Source organism: Ctenopharyngodon idella, chromosome 15 (genome assembly GCF_019924925.1).
Source record: "Ctenopharyngodon idella isolate HZGC_01 chromosome 15, HZGC01, whole genome shotgun sequence".
Lineage (NCBI taxonomy): Eukaryota > Metazoa > Chordata > Actinopteri > Cypriniformes > Xenocyprididae > Ctenopharyngodon > Ctenopharyngodon idella.
In genome coordinates this window covers 6,690,594-6,705,159 of record NC_067234.1, presented here as the reverse complement: position 1 = coordinate 6,705,159, position 14,566 = coordinate 6,690,594, and the positions used below count along the sequence as shown (strand labels likewise).

At 36.0% G+C, this 14,566-nt stretch overlaps 1 protein-coding gene across 3 annotated transcripts; it reads left to right on the top strand.

Annotated features, from left to right (window-relative positions):
* The first annotated feature begins 1,601 nt into the window (after window positions 1–1,601).
* usp16 (ubiquitin specific peptidase 16) lies at window positions 1,602–14,125 on the top strand. Of its 3 annotated transcripts, none has more exons than XM_051863903.1 (17): window positions 1,602–1,663; window positions 2,078–2,158; window positions 2,237–2,415; window positions 2,487–2,587; window positions 2,673–2,788; window positions 7,087–7,283; window positions 7,362–7,457; window positions 7,548–7,678; window positions 7,904–7,991; window positions 8,114–8,195; window positions 8,896–9,041; window positions 9,163–9,336; window positions 10,069–10,726; window positions 11,171–11,265; window positions 11,368–11,454; window positions 12,692–12,839; window positions 13,009–14,125. In XM_051863903.1, the coding sequence occupies exons 2-17, from the start codon at window positions 2,098–2,100 to the stop codon at window positions 13,131–13,133; spliced, it is 2,484 nt and encodes an 827-aa protein (XP_051719863.1). In that variant the 5' UTR covers window positions 1,602–1,663; window positions 2,078–2,097; the 3' UTR covers window positions 13,134–14,125. The 3 variants fall into 3 exon arrangements, with proteins under 3 accessions (XP_051719863.1, XP_051719864.1, XP_051719862.1); XM_051863904.1 differs by having other exon boundaries at window positions 1,614–1,781; window positions 13,012–14,125; XM_051863902.1 differs by having other exon boundaries at window positions 1,615–1,781.
* Window positions 14,126–14,566: the final 441 nt, after the last annotated feature.

The following is a 14,566-nucleotide window of genomic DNA, read 5'->3' as shown; positions in this document are numbered from 1 at the left end:
ACTTAAATCTTCACATTCTTTTACTGGTTTCTTGATTTTGCCTCCTGTCTTTGAACACAGTAATTTACTAATTGCTATGTTGACACATTCATCGTGATGGAAAGCATTTCTGAAGCCAACAACAAAAAGCAGTGATGAGACTGTCCACGCTTTATATTAAAACGAGATAATACTTTCAATGAAACTGAACAGGAATTATTCTGATAGAGGGTGTTAATTATGTTCCTAAATTGCTCACTACAACCATAAAGCTGGTAATAATAAATAAATACAGGTTAGTTTGTTTTTTCTTTTTTCCTAAAGCTCCTGTCATGGTTCATGCCTTAATCTGGATAAATGTGAAATAATGGCTTTACATGACTGCTATCTTGTGTCCTTAAATTTAGTTTTAAGCACCTAGGTATAACTCGAACGAGTTAAATGAAGAAATTAATATTTTCTGAGGATTAGATGATTGCAAGTCCATATTGGACAGATGACTGCATATACATATTTCCATATTTCATTGAATACTGTTTACTAAAGTGAAGTCTTTCTAGATACAGCATGTTCCCTTCTCTTTTCTGACTAAACAGTAAAGATAGTAAACTGGCAGTTTTTGGTTTTGTGTTTGCAGGGAATATTTTAAAAAAATGTAGGTGGTATTGATTTTCACCAAATCAATACCACCTTTACAAAACATCCATTTAAATGTTCTGGTTTTAATCAAGTTGTTGCACACTGTAAGTTACTGTATGAACAACTTGTCTTTACTCAACATAATACACCTATTTGGAACAACCGCTCTGTCTTATTTAGAATTAAATCACTTTTAGATATTGAATGGAGAGAGGAAGTAGAGGTAGTCTATTGTTCTTTTTTTTTTTTTAGATGCAAATATTTTTTTTTTTTTACTTTCAGAAGGTGCAGCTTTCAGTGTGAGTAAAAACAATATGACAAAGTACTTATGTATATTCCAAAGTTTGTTCATGTGACTAATATTTCTCATTAAACCAGCATTAACAAGTGGGTGCAATTTTGACATGTTTTTAAGCAAAATAATCAATTTCCAAGATATTAGATTGTTCTTTTTATTGTATTAATTTTACATGAATAGAATAGGTCACCAAAATGTAAACCACTGTAATCTGCGTTTAATTTCATTTAATAGAACACACATTTGGATCCAAGTTTTGTGTACATTCACTTTCCTTTTGGATTTTGGAACAAACATTCCAGCTTCAGATGACGTGGTGTTCAATCACCGAAAAGCGTTGGTCTGTATGAAGGTAAAACAAAATAAACCAAAAATAAACAAAGCCTATTTTATTTGTTTTCATAATTAGATGATACTATTAAATACAAATATCTTAATAAAATAATAATGGCAAATTCTTAGGTGTGCAGGCCACAGAGCAACAAAATCATAAGGAGAAAGAGGTCTCAAAGATATCCACAAATAAGGAATTGAAATATATTTTCTGAGCATAAATCTAGTCTAATTAACATTTTTTTTTTGTAGCCTTTGTATGTATATCTATATTTGTTTATGTTCTTCTAATAAGTGTAGTCACTAGAAGATGGGTCAGACTTGACAAGAAAAGACGAAAAATTCAGTCAGACTCTTATTCTGAAATAAACTTCAACGGAATCGCGCGTCACCCGGAAATACTCAGAGCAGTTGGTGAACATGCTTTACACTGATGTTCTAATGCAGTTTGTTTCGCTACAAATGATTTCATTACGGAAAATTGGATGATTGTAATTCCGTTCACAGAGTTTTAAATGATTTTGGTGGCTTCGTAAGTTTACTTAAACTGTTTGTGTCACGTTTTTCATCTGAAAACAACAGTTGTCGCAGTTTATTTGTATTTTCACCGGTTTAAACGGAAATATTCATGACTTATTCGTGACTTAATCTTTAAATTGATTTGACTTTATTACTTTTCTTAAAACATTTCGTATTAGTGAGCTGTATTTGCTGACACACTCATAAACGACCTCCTGTCATCACATCACTGGTGTTTATTTGTAATAATAAAAGTATAATAATGTACTGTTATGCCTGTTAATATTCATGTTTTAAAACCCCACCCAGGTGCTCTTCAATAAACCAAAATGGGTAAAAAGAAGGGGAAAGTTAGAAGTCCTAGAGCAGACAGCAGCATTGAGACACCAGGTACATGTGTGACAATGAAATGCTTCCAGTGATTTTAATAATGAAACCTCACACATGATTCTCCCGTTGCTTTGTAAGAGGTTTCCTGCACTCACATCCGTAAAGGAATAGACAACGGCTTACTGAAGAAGTCCGATCTGAGTCTGAGCTCGTGCCAAGACTGTGAGCCGAACAAGCCTGTTGAAAACCAGATCTCAGAGGATGAAACTGACAGAGAAAGTCCATCTTTGTGGATGTGCCTGAAATGCGGCCACAGAGTAAGTGATCAGGTGACTTATGACATTGCTATTGGCCAGCTGCTCATAAACAATGTTGTGATCCACATCAGGGCTGCGGGAGATCAGAGAATCAGCATGCGATGAAGCACTTTGAGACGCCTCGATCCGAGCCACACTGTTTAGTGCTCAGCCTGGACGTCTGGAGTGTCTGGTAAGTGACACACATCCACATCCTCACTGAAATGTGGCAGGGTTTGTGTGTTCAGAGTACTTACCTTCTGCTTGGTGTCGTCAAGGTGTTACATCTGTGATGAAGAAGTTCAGTATTCCAGCACAGGGCAGCTGGCACAGCTGATCAAAAACATAAGAAAACAAGTGCTGACAGATCCTGGCAAGAGGAACTCTAACAAAAGTAGGTGCCAGACAGTTTTCACAGCCACTTACACAGTGTTTTTTTTTTTTTTTTTTTTGTTGTTGTTTTTGTAGTGGCTGATGCTCATGATTTAAACAAACATGTATTTCTGTGCATAATATTAACAGAATATACTATGTAATATTTAAAATCTATTATTAAATTTTCAAACAGACAAACGATCTGCTCACAGCTGACGGTTGATTCTGATATTTTCTCAGTCACAATCTTTGACCGATAGAAGATGCACTATGGACTGTGAGAATCATTTGTGTTACGACAAATGAATAGATTAAAACAGGAGCTTAAACCTGTTTGAGGTCAATAACACCTCTATGGATAGAGAGATAAAATAGACCCCCTGTTGTGTAAAATTTACCTCTGGTTTTAAAGACAATGCTTAATCCTATTCCCAGCTGTTTTAACTGAAAGAAACTTGCATTTACATATCTGAAAATATGTCACTGCCATTGTTTTGTCTCAAGATGCACACCAGTAATGTTTTTTTTTCTAAGACACGTTTATAAAAGCTACTTAAATGTCCTAATTGAACCAAGGCTTAATCCTGGCTTAATCTAAGCCCTGTCTGTGAAACCAGGCCTTAAGGTGATGATACATGGGGCAACTTTTTGAGCAGTGTTGCCGGGTAATGTCGCAGAGCAATGATGCTTGGGCACTTTCCCATTGAGAATGGGCAAAAAATTTCTATCTGGATAATTTAGATCAAAATTTGTTTCCCATTCTCAATGGGAAAGTGCCCAAGCGTCATCACTCGGCGGCGTTGCCCGGCAACATTGCTGAAAGTTTGCCCCGTGTATCATCACCTTTAGGCTTATGTTTGGATCTTGAGACAAAACAATGGCAGTGACATATTTTAAGATATGTCAGTGCAAGTTGCTTTCAGTTAAAACAGCTCAAACATGCATTTTAGTCTGGGACTAGGCTTAAACCTTGTGTGTGAAACCAGGGGTTAGTGTTTCATTTTAAGCCCGGATTAAAAAGTATTCATTTATTTTTACAACTGTTGTGAGATTTACTTTGCAAAGCCATTAATACAATCGTTGTATAAAGTCATATGCTTCTACTTTACATTTTCATTTTACTCAGTCAGTACATTTCAATTTGGAAGGGACAATGAAACATTTAGCTGAACTTTAGCTTCTTAACTACATTTTATTATTAACTTAAAGACCACCTGTGGTGAAAATCAAGTTTTTATTGTTCTTTATATGTCTATGTGGTGTTTTAATATGCTTTTAGAAAAAAACATGTGCAAATTCGTCATTGCTGAGAATATTCTCCTTAAAGGGTTAGTTCACCCAAAAATGAAATTTCTGTCATTAAGTATTCACCCTCATGTCGTTTCACACCCGTAAGACCTTTGTTCATCTTTGGAACACAAATTAAGATATTTTTGATAAAATCCGATGGCTCAGTGAGGCCTGCATTGCCAGCAAGATCATTTCCTTTTTCAATGCCCAGAAAGGTACTAAAAACATATTTAAAACAGTTCATGCGACTACAGTGGTTCAACATTAATGTTATGAAGCGACGAGAATACTTTTTGTGTGCCAAGAAAACCAAAATATCAACTTTTATTCAACAATATCTAGTGATGGGCGATTTCAAAACACTGCTTCATGAAGCTTCGAAGCTTTACGAATCTTTTGTTTTGAATCAGTGGTTCGGAGCGCGTGATTTCAGTAAATGAGGCTTTGTTATGTCATGAGTGGTGTGAAATTTCAATGGTTCACCACTGGAGGGTGTGACTTTGGCAGTTTGATACATGCTCCGAACCACTGATTCGAAACAAAAGTTTTGTAAAACTTTGAAGCTTCATAAAGCAGTGTTTTGAAATTGCCCATCACTAGATATTGTTGAATAAAGTCTTTTTTTTTTTTTTTTTTTTTTTTTTTTTTGGTGCTCAAAAAGTATTCTCGTCACTTCATAACATTGAGGATGAGCCACTGTAGTCACATGAACTGTTTTAAATATGTCTTTTGTACGTTTCTGGGCATTTGAAAGTGTTTATTATCTTGCTGTCAATGGACGCCTCACTGAGCCATCGGATTTTATCAGAAATATCTTAATTTATATTCTGAAGATGAATGTAGGTCTTACGGGTGTGGAACGACATGAGGGTGAGTAATTAATGACAGAATTTTCATTTTTGGGTGAACTAACCCTTTAAAGGGGACCTATTATGCCCCCTTTTACAAGATGTAAAATAAGTCTCTGATGTCCCCAGAGTGTGAATGTGAAGTTTTAGCTCAAAATACCCCACAGATAATTTTTTATAGCATGTTAAAATTGGCACTTTTTGGGGTTGAGCAAAAACGCGCCGTTTCAGTGTGTGCCCTTTAAATGCAAATGAGCTGCTGTGCTCGGCCTAATAGGGCGGAGCTTCAAGAGCTCGTTCTCCCCCGTCAGGATTCACTCAGGACACACTATAATGACAGAAACTGCGAATATATGCTGTATGGAGATAGAACAGGTGTAGTTTAGTTTAATTACTATATTAGTACAAGCCAGTTTACCGATTAGTTTTATAATGTTTATTGTACTTCACACAAAAGATGAAGCGTCTGTTTTCACTCTAGAAAATCTCTTAAGAGCTTAATAAAACACAGTGCAAGTGTGCATTAAAATATTATCCATAAACTCTCTCTCTCCCTTGCATTATCATCAGCATACACAGTGAAGTACACAGAAACACTCGTTACAACTAGCAGTAAACAAATATATAAAGACCTTATGCCTTTTTGGGTGGTGGTTAATAAACTGGTAACCTTTATGTCTGTAAATCAACTCTAATGAACTGTAATAAAGTGCTCTCACCTTCATTACTGCTGTATCCAGTGTCACTCTGGAGACTGTATGTTTTTTATTGTCCCTTTGTATTGACATTGGTTCACAAAGCAGTCCGGTGTGAAATGATTCGCGCAGACATAAATGAATTTCGGTAGAGTTGAGGGAGCATTTTCTTCGAAAACAAAATGAATCCACCTCATCTTCAGTGGCTCAGATTTTGGGAGTAAATGGAGAGAGCTATGTGTATTAATCCATCCAGTTATAGAACACCTAAAACGCTTGGGAGACATTCTCTTCAGTGCAGCAATGGCGGACTGTACAACTTGCTGTGAACTCGCTCAGGGCGGTTCTATGTTAAAACAGCAGTGTCTGTCAACATTCGTGGGCGGGGCCTGTGGTTAATGTGACATCACATTGCCAGGGATCTAGAAACGGCTTGTTCAGAGACACTGCTTATGATTTATGGGGATTAAAAAAAAAGGAGTGGGTGGATTTTTATCATTATAGGGTGGTTGTGTACACACACTGCCAACACACATTTATAGCCAAACACCATGCAAAAGTGAATTTTGCATAATAGGTCCCTTTTAAAACTGCAGTGTACCACAAACATGTAACCAGTCCTGTCAGTGTGTGGGGTGGGGCTTTTCCACAGTGAGCACAAGAACACCTTTAAGTAGGGACAGGAAAAATCAGGTAAACAAAGCATAGTGGGTGAATTATGTATATGATGTATATTATGATGTTTTTATGAACTCTGTGTCTTTCTCCATTTTCTATAATGTTCAAAGCATTTCTAAGGATTCTGATTTTTTTGAAGGCAGCTGTCTGACTCTGAGATGGCAAATGGGAACATTGTTTGTGCACCATTAGCAACACATTATTAGCTGTTTAATAACGTAGTCAAGCCAAAGGCTAATCATATGAATTAACCTTATGTGTCTGACATTGTAGAGAGCGAAACATGAGACGCATTACCATTCTGATACATCAATTCGTAGATTTGTATTTCACTATTCCTGTTCTGCTTCTGAATCAGTTTCTGGTTCAAACATATTTGGCTGAATTAAACCAGTATTTCCACTTGCAATTGTGTAGCATTTACTTAAGTTGACCAAGTGGATCAGGTAGTCCGAGCTGTTGTTATTGAGTGGAGGCGGGGATTAATTTGCATATTCATGCATCCGCATATACTAAATGAAGCAAGGATGTGGAGTTACATTCAAGCAATTTTTTTCTTTTTAAAGCATGTTTTCACTGTAAACTGTAATCGTTGAAGGCCCTTGTTTTAAAATATGTATTTGTCTTAATGTAGGGAGAAAGCTGCATCTATATCTTTTGAAATGCCTTTTAGTGATATTATCAATATATCTAGACATCTTTATTTTGGGTATTTTGAAATTAGTTTACTAAAGGCACTAGTTTCAGTTAAAAAAAAAAAAAAAAAAAAAAAAAAAAAGCATAAATTTTGCCTGCATACTCTGCAGAATGTAAGAAGGAAGAGATTCCTGCAGAGCAAACACTGGATGAAGAGAAAGAGAACAAGGAGAACCAGAAGAGCAACTCCAAGCATGATGACAGTCCCAAAAGACAGAAAGCAGCAGCAGCAGGAAGCTCTGGTGTTGTGTGCGTCAGGGGTCTCAGTAATCTGGGCAACACATGTTTCTTCAATGCAGTCGTGCAGGTAAGAGTCAGAGTTTGAGACGCTACATATTGCTGCATGTAAACAAGCTCTGCAAACCCTTTTGCATCTCCCTCTCAGAATTTATCTCAGACGCAGTATTTGCGAGAACTGCTGAACCAGATTTTGGATGAGAAGAGCTGCCTCACCATCATACCTGCACTGTCATCTGAGCTGGTACTAATGCTGAGCCTCATTATGCTCTTCTCTGTCTCAGTTTATGCATAAATCTTCATCTAACAGGGCATTTTCACATTTTGTTTTCAGGAATCTCTTCAGATCCAGCTGGAAAGGCCCGGGTCGCTCACGCTGGCTATGTGTCAGTTACTGAATGAAATCCAGGAGACCAAGAAAGGTGTTGTGACCCCTAAAGAACTCTTCACACAAGTGTGTAAAAAGTAAGTATCCACACAAAAATGTTCCCAGCACAGCAGCCTCATATAATAAGAGGAAAGTTCTGTTATACTGATTTAGGTAACACTTTATTTTAAGGTGAGGTATAGTAATAACAGTAAATAACAGTGCATAATTACAAGTAACTAAACCAAACCCTAAACTGTAACTCTATAAAAAGTACATGTAGTTAATTAATTATTAAGAGACTTATTATCTGTTGTTCATAGAGCTCCACGCTTTAAAGGCTTTCAGCAGCAGGACAGTCAGGAGCTGCTCCGGTACCTTCTGGACGGCATGAGGGCAGAAGAAGTGAAAGTATGGACCTCTATCAGCACATAGATGAACTCATATTGTTTTCCTTTGCCATTTCATTTGATTAAGGGATGTTTGAGACATTTTAATTTAACTGAGTCCTGATTGTTTATTTCCTGTATTAGAGAGTAAATTCTGGAATTCTGGAGGCTTTGAAAAACTCTGGCAAAAGCTTAGAGGCTGAGCAGATGAAGAAGGTTCTTAAAGGTACAAGTCATTATTAGATTATCAGAACAACAATTAATATATTATAATTAGTGCTGTCAATCGATTAATTTTTTTTAATTAAGTGAATGATTTTCTCTTTGTCTTTTGTTCTTTAATTAACATTAATGACAGACAGCAGCAGGTTTATTAGGCTGCTGTCACTTTAAGACCTGAAGCACATGACGTGGATCTGACACATCCAATGTCCCCTCAACTCTTTACGGTCATTTAAGACTTTATTTAACTCATTTAAGACTGTGCTTACGAGGATACTCAACAAAGCATTTTGGTATACTTTTGTGTGTTTCTGTCCGTTCAAGTGTGAAAGAGAACTGATTGCGGCCAGCACTGTCTGAAGCGTCTTTCTGTGTGCACGAGTCATGTGTGTCTGTCAGACAGGAGATTCACAGACAACACGCCAGTACAGATTTAAGTTATTTTTGAGTCTTATCGCACTTGAATGAATGATAGCGTGATCATATAATGTAATGCTAGCTAAAGGATGACAGAAAAAAAACGGATGCTGCGTTAATTGCGTTAAATATTTATACTGAAAAAATTAATTGCATGCGTTAGCGCATTAATTTTGACAGCACTAATTATAATGTAATGATTAAGGCATGGTGAAACCCCAAACTTTTTAATCATGAGTAATATTAAATAAATAACTTTGACTTTCTCTCGCATCTTTTTTCACCAGAGTACGAGAAAAACGGTGCACACAAGAACTTTGTGGACCGAGTGTTTGGTGGAGAGATGAGCAGCACGGTGATGTGTAAAGAGTGCAAAACTGTGTCTCTGGTGACAGAGATGTTTCTGGATCTTTCTCTTCCAGTAGCTGATGAGGTAGGATTCATATATCTCCTTCAAACACTTTGGCTCTTCCTTCTGGCTAAATGCTCATAGTTGCTGTTGTAAAGTGTGAGCATGTTCTGGGGAAGTGAACTGATTTGAGTGTCTCCTCCAGGCCTACAGGAAGAAGAATCAGAAGAAAACCCCTCAGTATCGCAGCAGCGTCAGTGATGATGGAGATCGAGACAGCAAAACATCTCTGGTCAATGGGAATGAAGACATGTCTACAGGAACAGGAAGCAAGTACCAGCAGAAGAAAGCCAAGAAACAGGCCAAGAAACAAGCCAAGGTAAAGACACACACTGGTTCAGATGGTCAATAAAGTTTGTAATTACGTCTATGTTATGTGTATCGACCAGGATGTTTTATTGTTAATGGCTTTGGCTGATATTATAAATGGCTGATATTGTAAATATTATGTAAAATAAATGTTAATTTCATTTCATTAAAATATATATGTGTGTATATATATATATATATATATATATATGAGACAGGATTAAATTGCGAACATATTGCTATTAATTATTAATAATTTCTTTGGTAGATTAAGAGATGTTTTAGCTCCCTTTTGTCTTTCAAACTCCACTAACAGCCTAGGCAGTGGATAATAGACAATTACTCTTTTTTATGTGTGTATTAGTATTATTTTAGTTTTATTACATTTTTATTAACATTTTCAATTAGCTTTTATTTTTATATTTTTTGTTTGTTAATTTTGTTTAATTTTTAGTCATTTTGTCATTTTATTATTTTTTTTAATAATGTTATTTTGGTTTTTTATTGATATTGATAACCGGTCAGTTATTAATTTTAGAGCTTCAGCTTATACTTATTTCAGTTTATTGCAACATTTCTAATTTTCGTTTTAAAGTTTTCAGTCTGCGCCCTCTAGTTTTTATGACTGATATTCTCCTTGCATGTTTTCTACATATATTCCAGTAACTTTTTTTTCCCCACAATATCAAGTAGAAGCCAGACAATGTGCAATACGCTTATTTTTTGGCTTTTGTATCTGTAGAATCAGAGACGGCAGCAGAAACTGGGTGGTAAAGTCAGTCTGGACGCTCTGACCAATCAGAGCACAGCTAGCAGCATCGATCCAGCAGACGGCTCTGATCAGAGTGTGTCAGTAAATGGCAGTGCTGATGTGGAAACAGTTAAAAACAGCCAGGAGCATTTGATCCTTGAGAAACCTCCCACACACTCACAAAATGAGGATGAAGATGATGAGGAACCCGAGCAAGAACATGCTACTGCTGGCAAGAACCGTTTCACTGCCTTATCCGAAGACCAAACCTCTGAAGATGTGTCTGTGGAGGGAGACAAAGTGGAAGATGTGAATGAAATTGAGGAGGAGGAGGATGGTGCTGATCAGCTTTGTGCTGAAGAGGATCTATTAGTAGAAGAACTGAATACTATGTCACTAAAAACAGCTCCAGAATGTGAGATGGAGAATGGAGATGACGTCTCAGGTGATGATAAAGAATACACTGTGGTGAATCAGGACCCTGAGCTTGCTTTTCACGCACTGACCACCAGGGAGGTGCCAGAGAAGCAGGAGTGTTCGGTGGAGTCTTGTCTTTACCAGTTCACTGAGGTGGAACATCTCACAGAGAACAACAGGCTGATGTGTGTTACCTGTACAAAACGCCAGTCTGGACCTAAAGCCTCAGATGGTACTTTTACATTATTTACTATATTAACAGTCTTTTTCTTTGTCAGACTATATATATATATATATATAAAAATAACACACACTTAGATTTGATAAGATATATTGCTTTTAGTTTTATTTCATTTAATTGTGGAGCCCCATTTATTAGTTTTAGTGTTACTTTTCATTTTAATTATTAGCTTTTCATCAACTCAAAAACCATTTGCCTAGCAAATAGAAAATACTGTTGTACTGTTTTTGTTTTTTTAGTGCACGTTCAGAAAATATTGTGCAGTATAAATGTTTCAGCTATTTTCTAACATCCCATTGCTATATTAAAAATACATTAAAATGTCCTTTAATATTGTCTAACCATATTTTAAAGTTATTGAACATAAAACTTAAAGTTTGTCATAAACCTCAGTTGTGACAGCAGTGTTTTTAAACTGATTTTGTCATGATTCAGGTGGTAAGAAAGCTGTTTACAGAGATGCACTGAAGCAGATGCTGATCTCTCATCCTCCAGCAGTGCTCACGCTCCACCTGAAGAGATTCCAGCAGGTAAAACACCTTTTTTCTCCTGTCCCAGACCTCACAACACTGATAAACTCAAAGAAATCTGCATTTACAATCTGCATTATTTTGTCATTTATTTGTTTGTAGGTTGGATACAGTGTTTGTAAGGTGAACAGACATGTGCAGTTTCCTCAGATCCTGGATCTTGCTCCTTTCTGCTCTTTAAACTGCAAGGTGAGCGAATGAACATTTGTTTTCACGTAGAGCGGCATGATTGTGGATGAATTGAGAATTTTTTTTGTTTGTTTCAAATAGAGAGGTTCGTGTACTAGAGGTTCTGACAAAATATGAACTGCTGCAGTCTATTTAAAAAATATTTAATTTGAATACATTGCTTATTTTTAATTCAGTTTGAATGAAAGATTCAATGACTCAATCATAAAGACTTGTTTCATTACTGGATGAAACAGCGTTTTTGAACAAATCTCTTGAATGAAAGATTTAATGACAAATACTTACAGTAACTTGTCGCCACTGGCGTAATGACAGTGCTTGCCTGGGTAGTAACTGATGACATGTAATCTAGATTATGTAATCAGATTACAAAAATTAAGTACTTGTAATTAGATTATATTACATTTTGAAATACTTGTAATCAGACTACAGTTACTTTTCTATTGATTACGTGATAACATGCTATTCTCACAATGGCAGTAAATTATTCATAATTCATTGATTCTCCCTACTACTACTTTTTTATCTCTTAAATTTTCCTTTCTATAAAAGTCTACTACATATACATTCAGAAGGTCTTCCAGGTTTCTGGAATTGCACACAGACCAGCCATTCATGAGCAAATCACTGAAAACTGAGACCCACACAGCATTTAATCAGTGGAATTACAGAAATCGTTTAACTTTTTAACAAGTGTTTTCTCAGCATTGAAACACTGCATATCTAATCAGCTCCTGACAAACACAGTAATTATTATTTGAATTATCACTCAGTCATTTAACCACATATTACTGTCTTGGGAAGGCTTTTGTCTTTCAAACACATTAAAATGTACAAATTCACATCATTTCATATTTTAATGGCTACCGAAGACATCAGTGTTTATATCCAAACTATAAACATTTCTTCCAGTACTTCTGTGATAATTTAAATTATTGTAACAGAAATAATGATACTGTGTGATTGAAAAGACTGTTTGTGAAGCTGTTTCATATCTATTCAAGGTATGATAGACATACTATTCAACTATGTCTATAAGGTTTAATAGACATAGTTAAATCATTGTCATTTAGGAATGAGATCACGTGGGTGTTTGAATTGAGATTGCGATCTTTTAACTTTTAATCGTGCAGCTTTATTTTCACGCCATTCCTTGTGTTCTAGGTTCAGTAAACTCACACAAAACTGGTTAAAACTCCCAGATGAGCAGTGCATCAAACCCTTTTTGTGTTTTTAGGGTGTGAAGGAGGGCGAGACGCAAGTGCTGTATAGTCTTTATGGCATAGTGGAGCACAGCGGTACCATGCGGTCCGGACACTACACGGCCTACGTTAAATCACGACCCTCCATGCACAATTACGTAGAAAACGGGTTGGCTGCTGGTTGTGAGTATCAGCACTGTTGAGTCTGAGATTTCGATGAGCTTTATGAATTTATATGAACATGCAGTAATATTGGAGGCAGGAAAATCAATAACTTTTTTAATCAAATTGCATTTAGCTGGAAACTAAGTGACATTTTGATTATTATTCATGTCCAATCATCCTCTCGTAGCAGGTAACGCTGAGGCCAGTAAAGGATCATGGTTCCACGTCAGCGACAGCAGCGTTCACCCGGTTACAGAGGCCAAAGTGCAGAGTTCCCAAGCCTACCTCCTGTTCTACGAGAAGATCTCATAACCCATATGAGGACTGAGCTTCAAAACAAAGGGCTGCTGGTGCTTCATTCCAACTGCTGGGAAATCATGTTGAAACACAATGCAAATGGATTGAAAACTTGAATCAAAGTTGTTTGTATGAGCATCCTCTTTTATTTTTTTTTCTCTGCATCATCAGCTGCTGTTCAGGGGAAAGTTTTGATTCATGCAAACAAGATGCAGAACTTGCTTGCGATCATTGTATTTTTTTTTTATTTTTTTTTTTTAAATTGAAGTTCATAATGCTCAGTGGAGATTTAAAAGCGATGAAATGTTTTTCTTACCTCTAGATCATGATAGCATGGCTTGATAAAGCTTTGGAGTGGTCATTTGCTTCATACAACGTATCTCAAAGTATCTGATTGTCCTGCACAGTCTTCCAGGACTCTGCTGCCAAGAGAAATAGTCATTTTGAGTGAATCTCATGAAGAAAAGTCATATTTCACCCCAAAATCATAGGTATATAAATATATGTATTTCATTTTTTTATAACAGTTAAGTTTATATCCCCACAATTTTCATTACGGTTTACATTTACTGTTACAAGTCTCATTTTTAATAATGTAATACACTGAATGATCATGGACACATTTTTAAAATTTAGTCAGTGTTAATTAAATTCAGTACAATAAATAATATGATGTAAATATACAGCTGTGCTTAAAATAAATAATGGTTTTATAAATAGGTTTCATTTTCTTTACTCAAAATAATTAAAAATATTTTATTTTGGGGTGAAATAAGAACAAAATATGACCAAGACATGACTTAACAGTCATGAGATTCATCTTTTTTATTTTTAAAATGTAAAACACTTTTTTTTTTTTTTTTTCCCACCAGAGATATATATATATTGGTACAATTTTATATTGCAATAAATACCTTCCTGTCCTCAAAATAATGGCATCATATTCATGAGTCATGAACTTCAACATGAAATTTCAATATATGTACCTCAAGGATCCGTTATTTTATTTAGAACATTCTCCAAAAATCTCACAGAGAGCACTGAAGCTCAAAATAAATGCCTACTTTTAAAAAGAATTTTTTTTTTGTTTGTTTGTTTGTTTTCTAATATCTTAAGAATTTTAAAATACTGGTGCCCTCAGCCTCCTGGTCCTCTTGGATGTGAGTGCAGCTTTTGATGCTGTTTGCCATTCAGTACTCCTATCTTTCGTGTCACTGGTACTGTTTTTCATGGCTAACTTCATATCTTTTGGACGGGCAACAATTTATTAGCGTTAATAAACACAGATATCGCTCTGTCGCTGTTTCCTGTAGTGTACCTCAAGGATCTGTTCTTGGGCCACTTCTGTTTCTAATCTACATGCTTCCTCTTGGTCAGATCATCTAGCGTCATGGTCTTAATTTCCACAGTTATGCTGATGATACACAAATCTATCTTACCTTCCAGCC

Excerpts from the sequence above, each read along its gene's own strand:
- usp16 (XM_051863903.1), top strand. The coding sequence starts at position 2,098 with ATGGGTAAAAAGAAGGGGAAAGTTAGAAGTCCTAGAGCAGACAGCAGC. Across the intron at positions 7,992-8,113 it reads TGAGGGCAGAAGAAGTGAAA|AGAGTAAATTCTGGAATTCT; the intron begins GTATGGACCTCT and ends TTCCTGTATTAG. Across the intron at positions 8,196-8,895 it reads GATGAAGAAGGTTCTTAAAG|AGTACGAGAAAAACGGTGCA; the intron begins GTACAAGTCATT and ends TTTTTTCACCAG.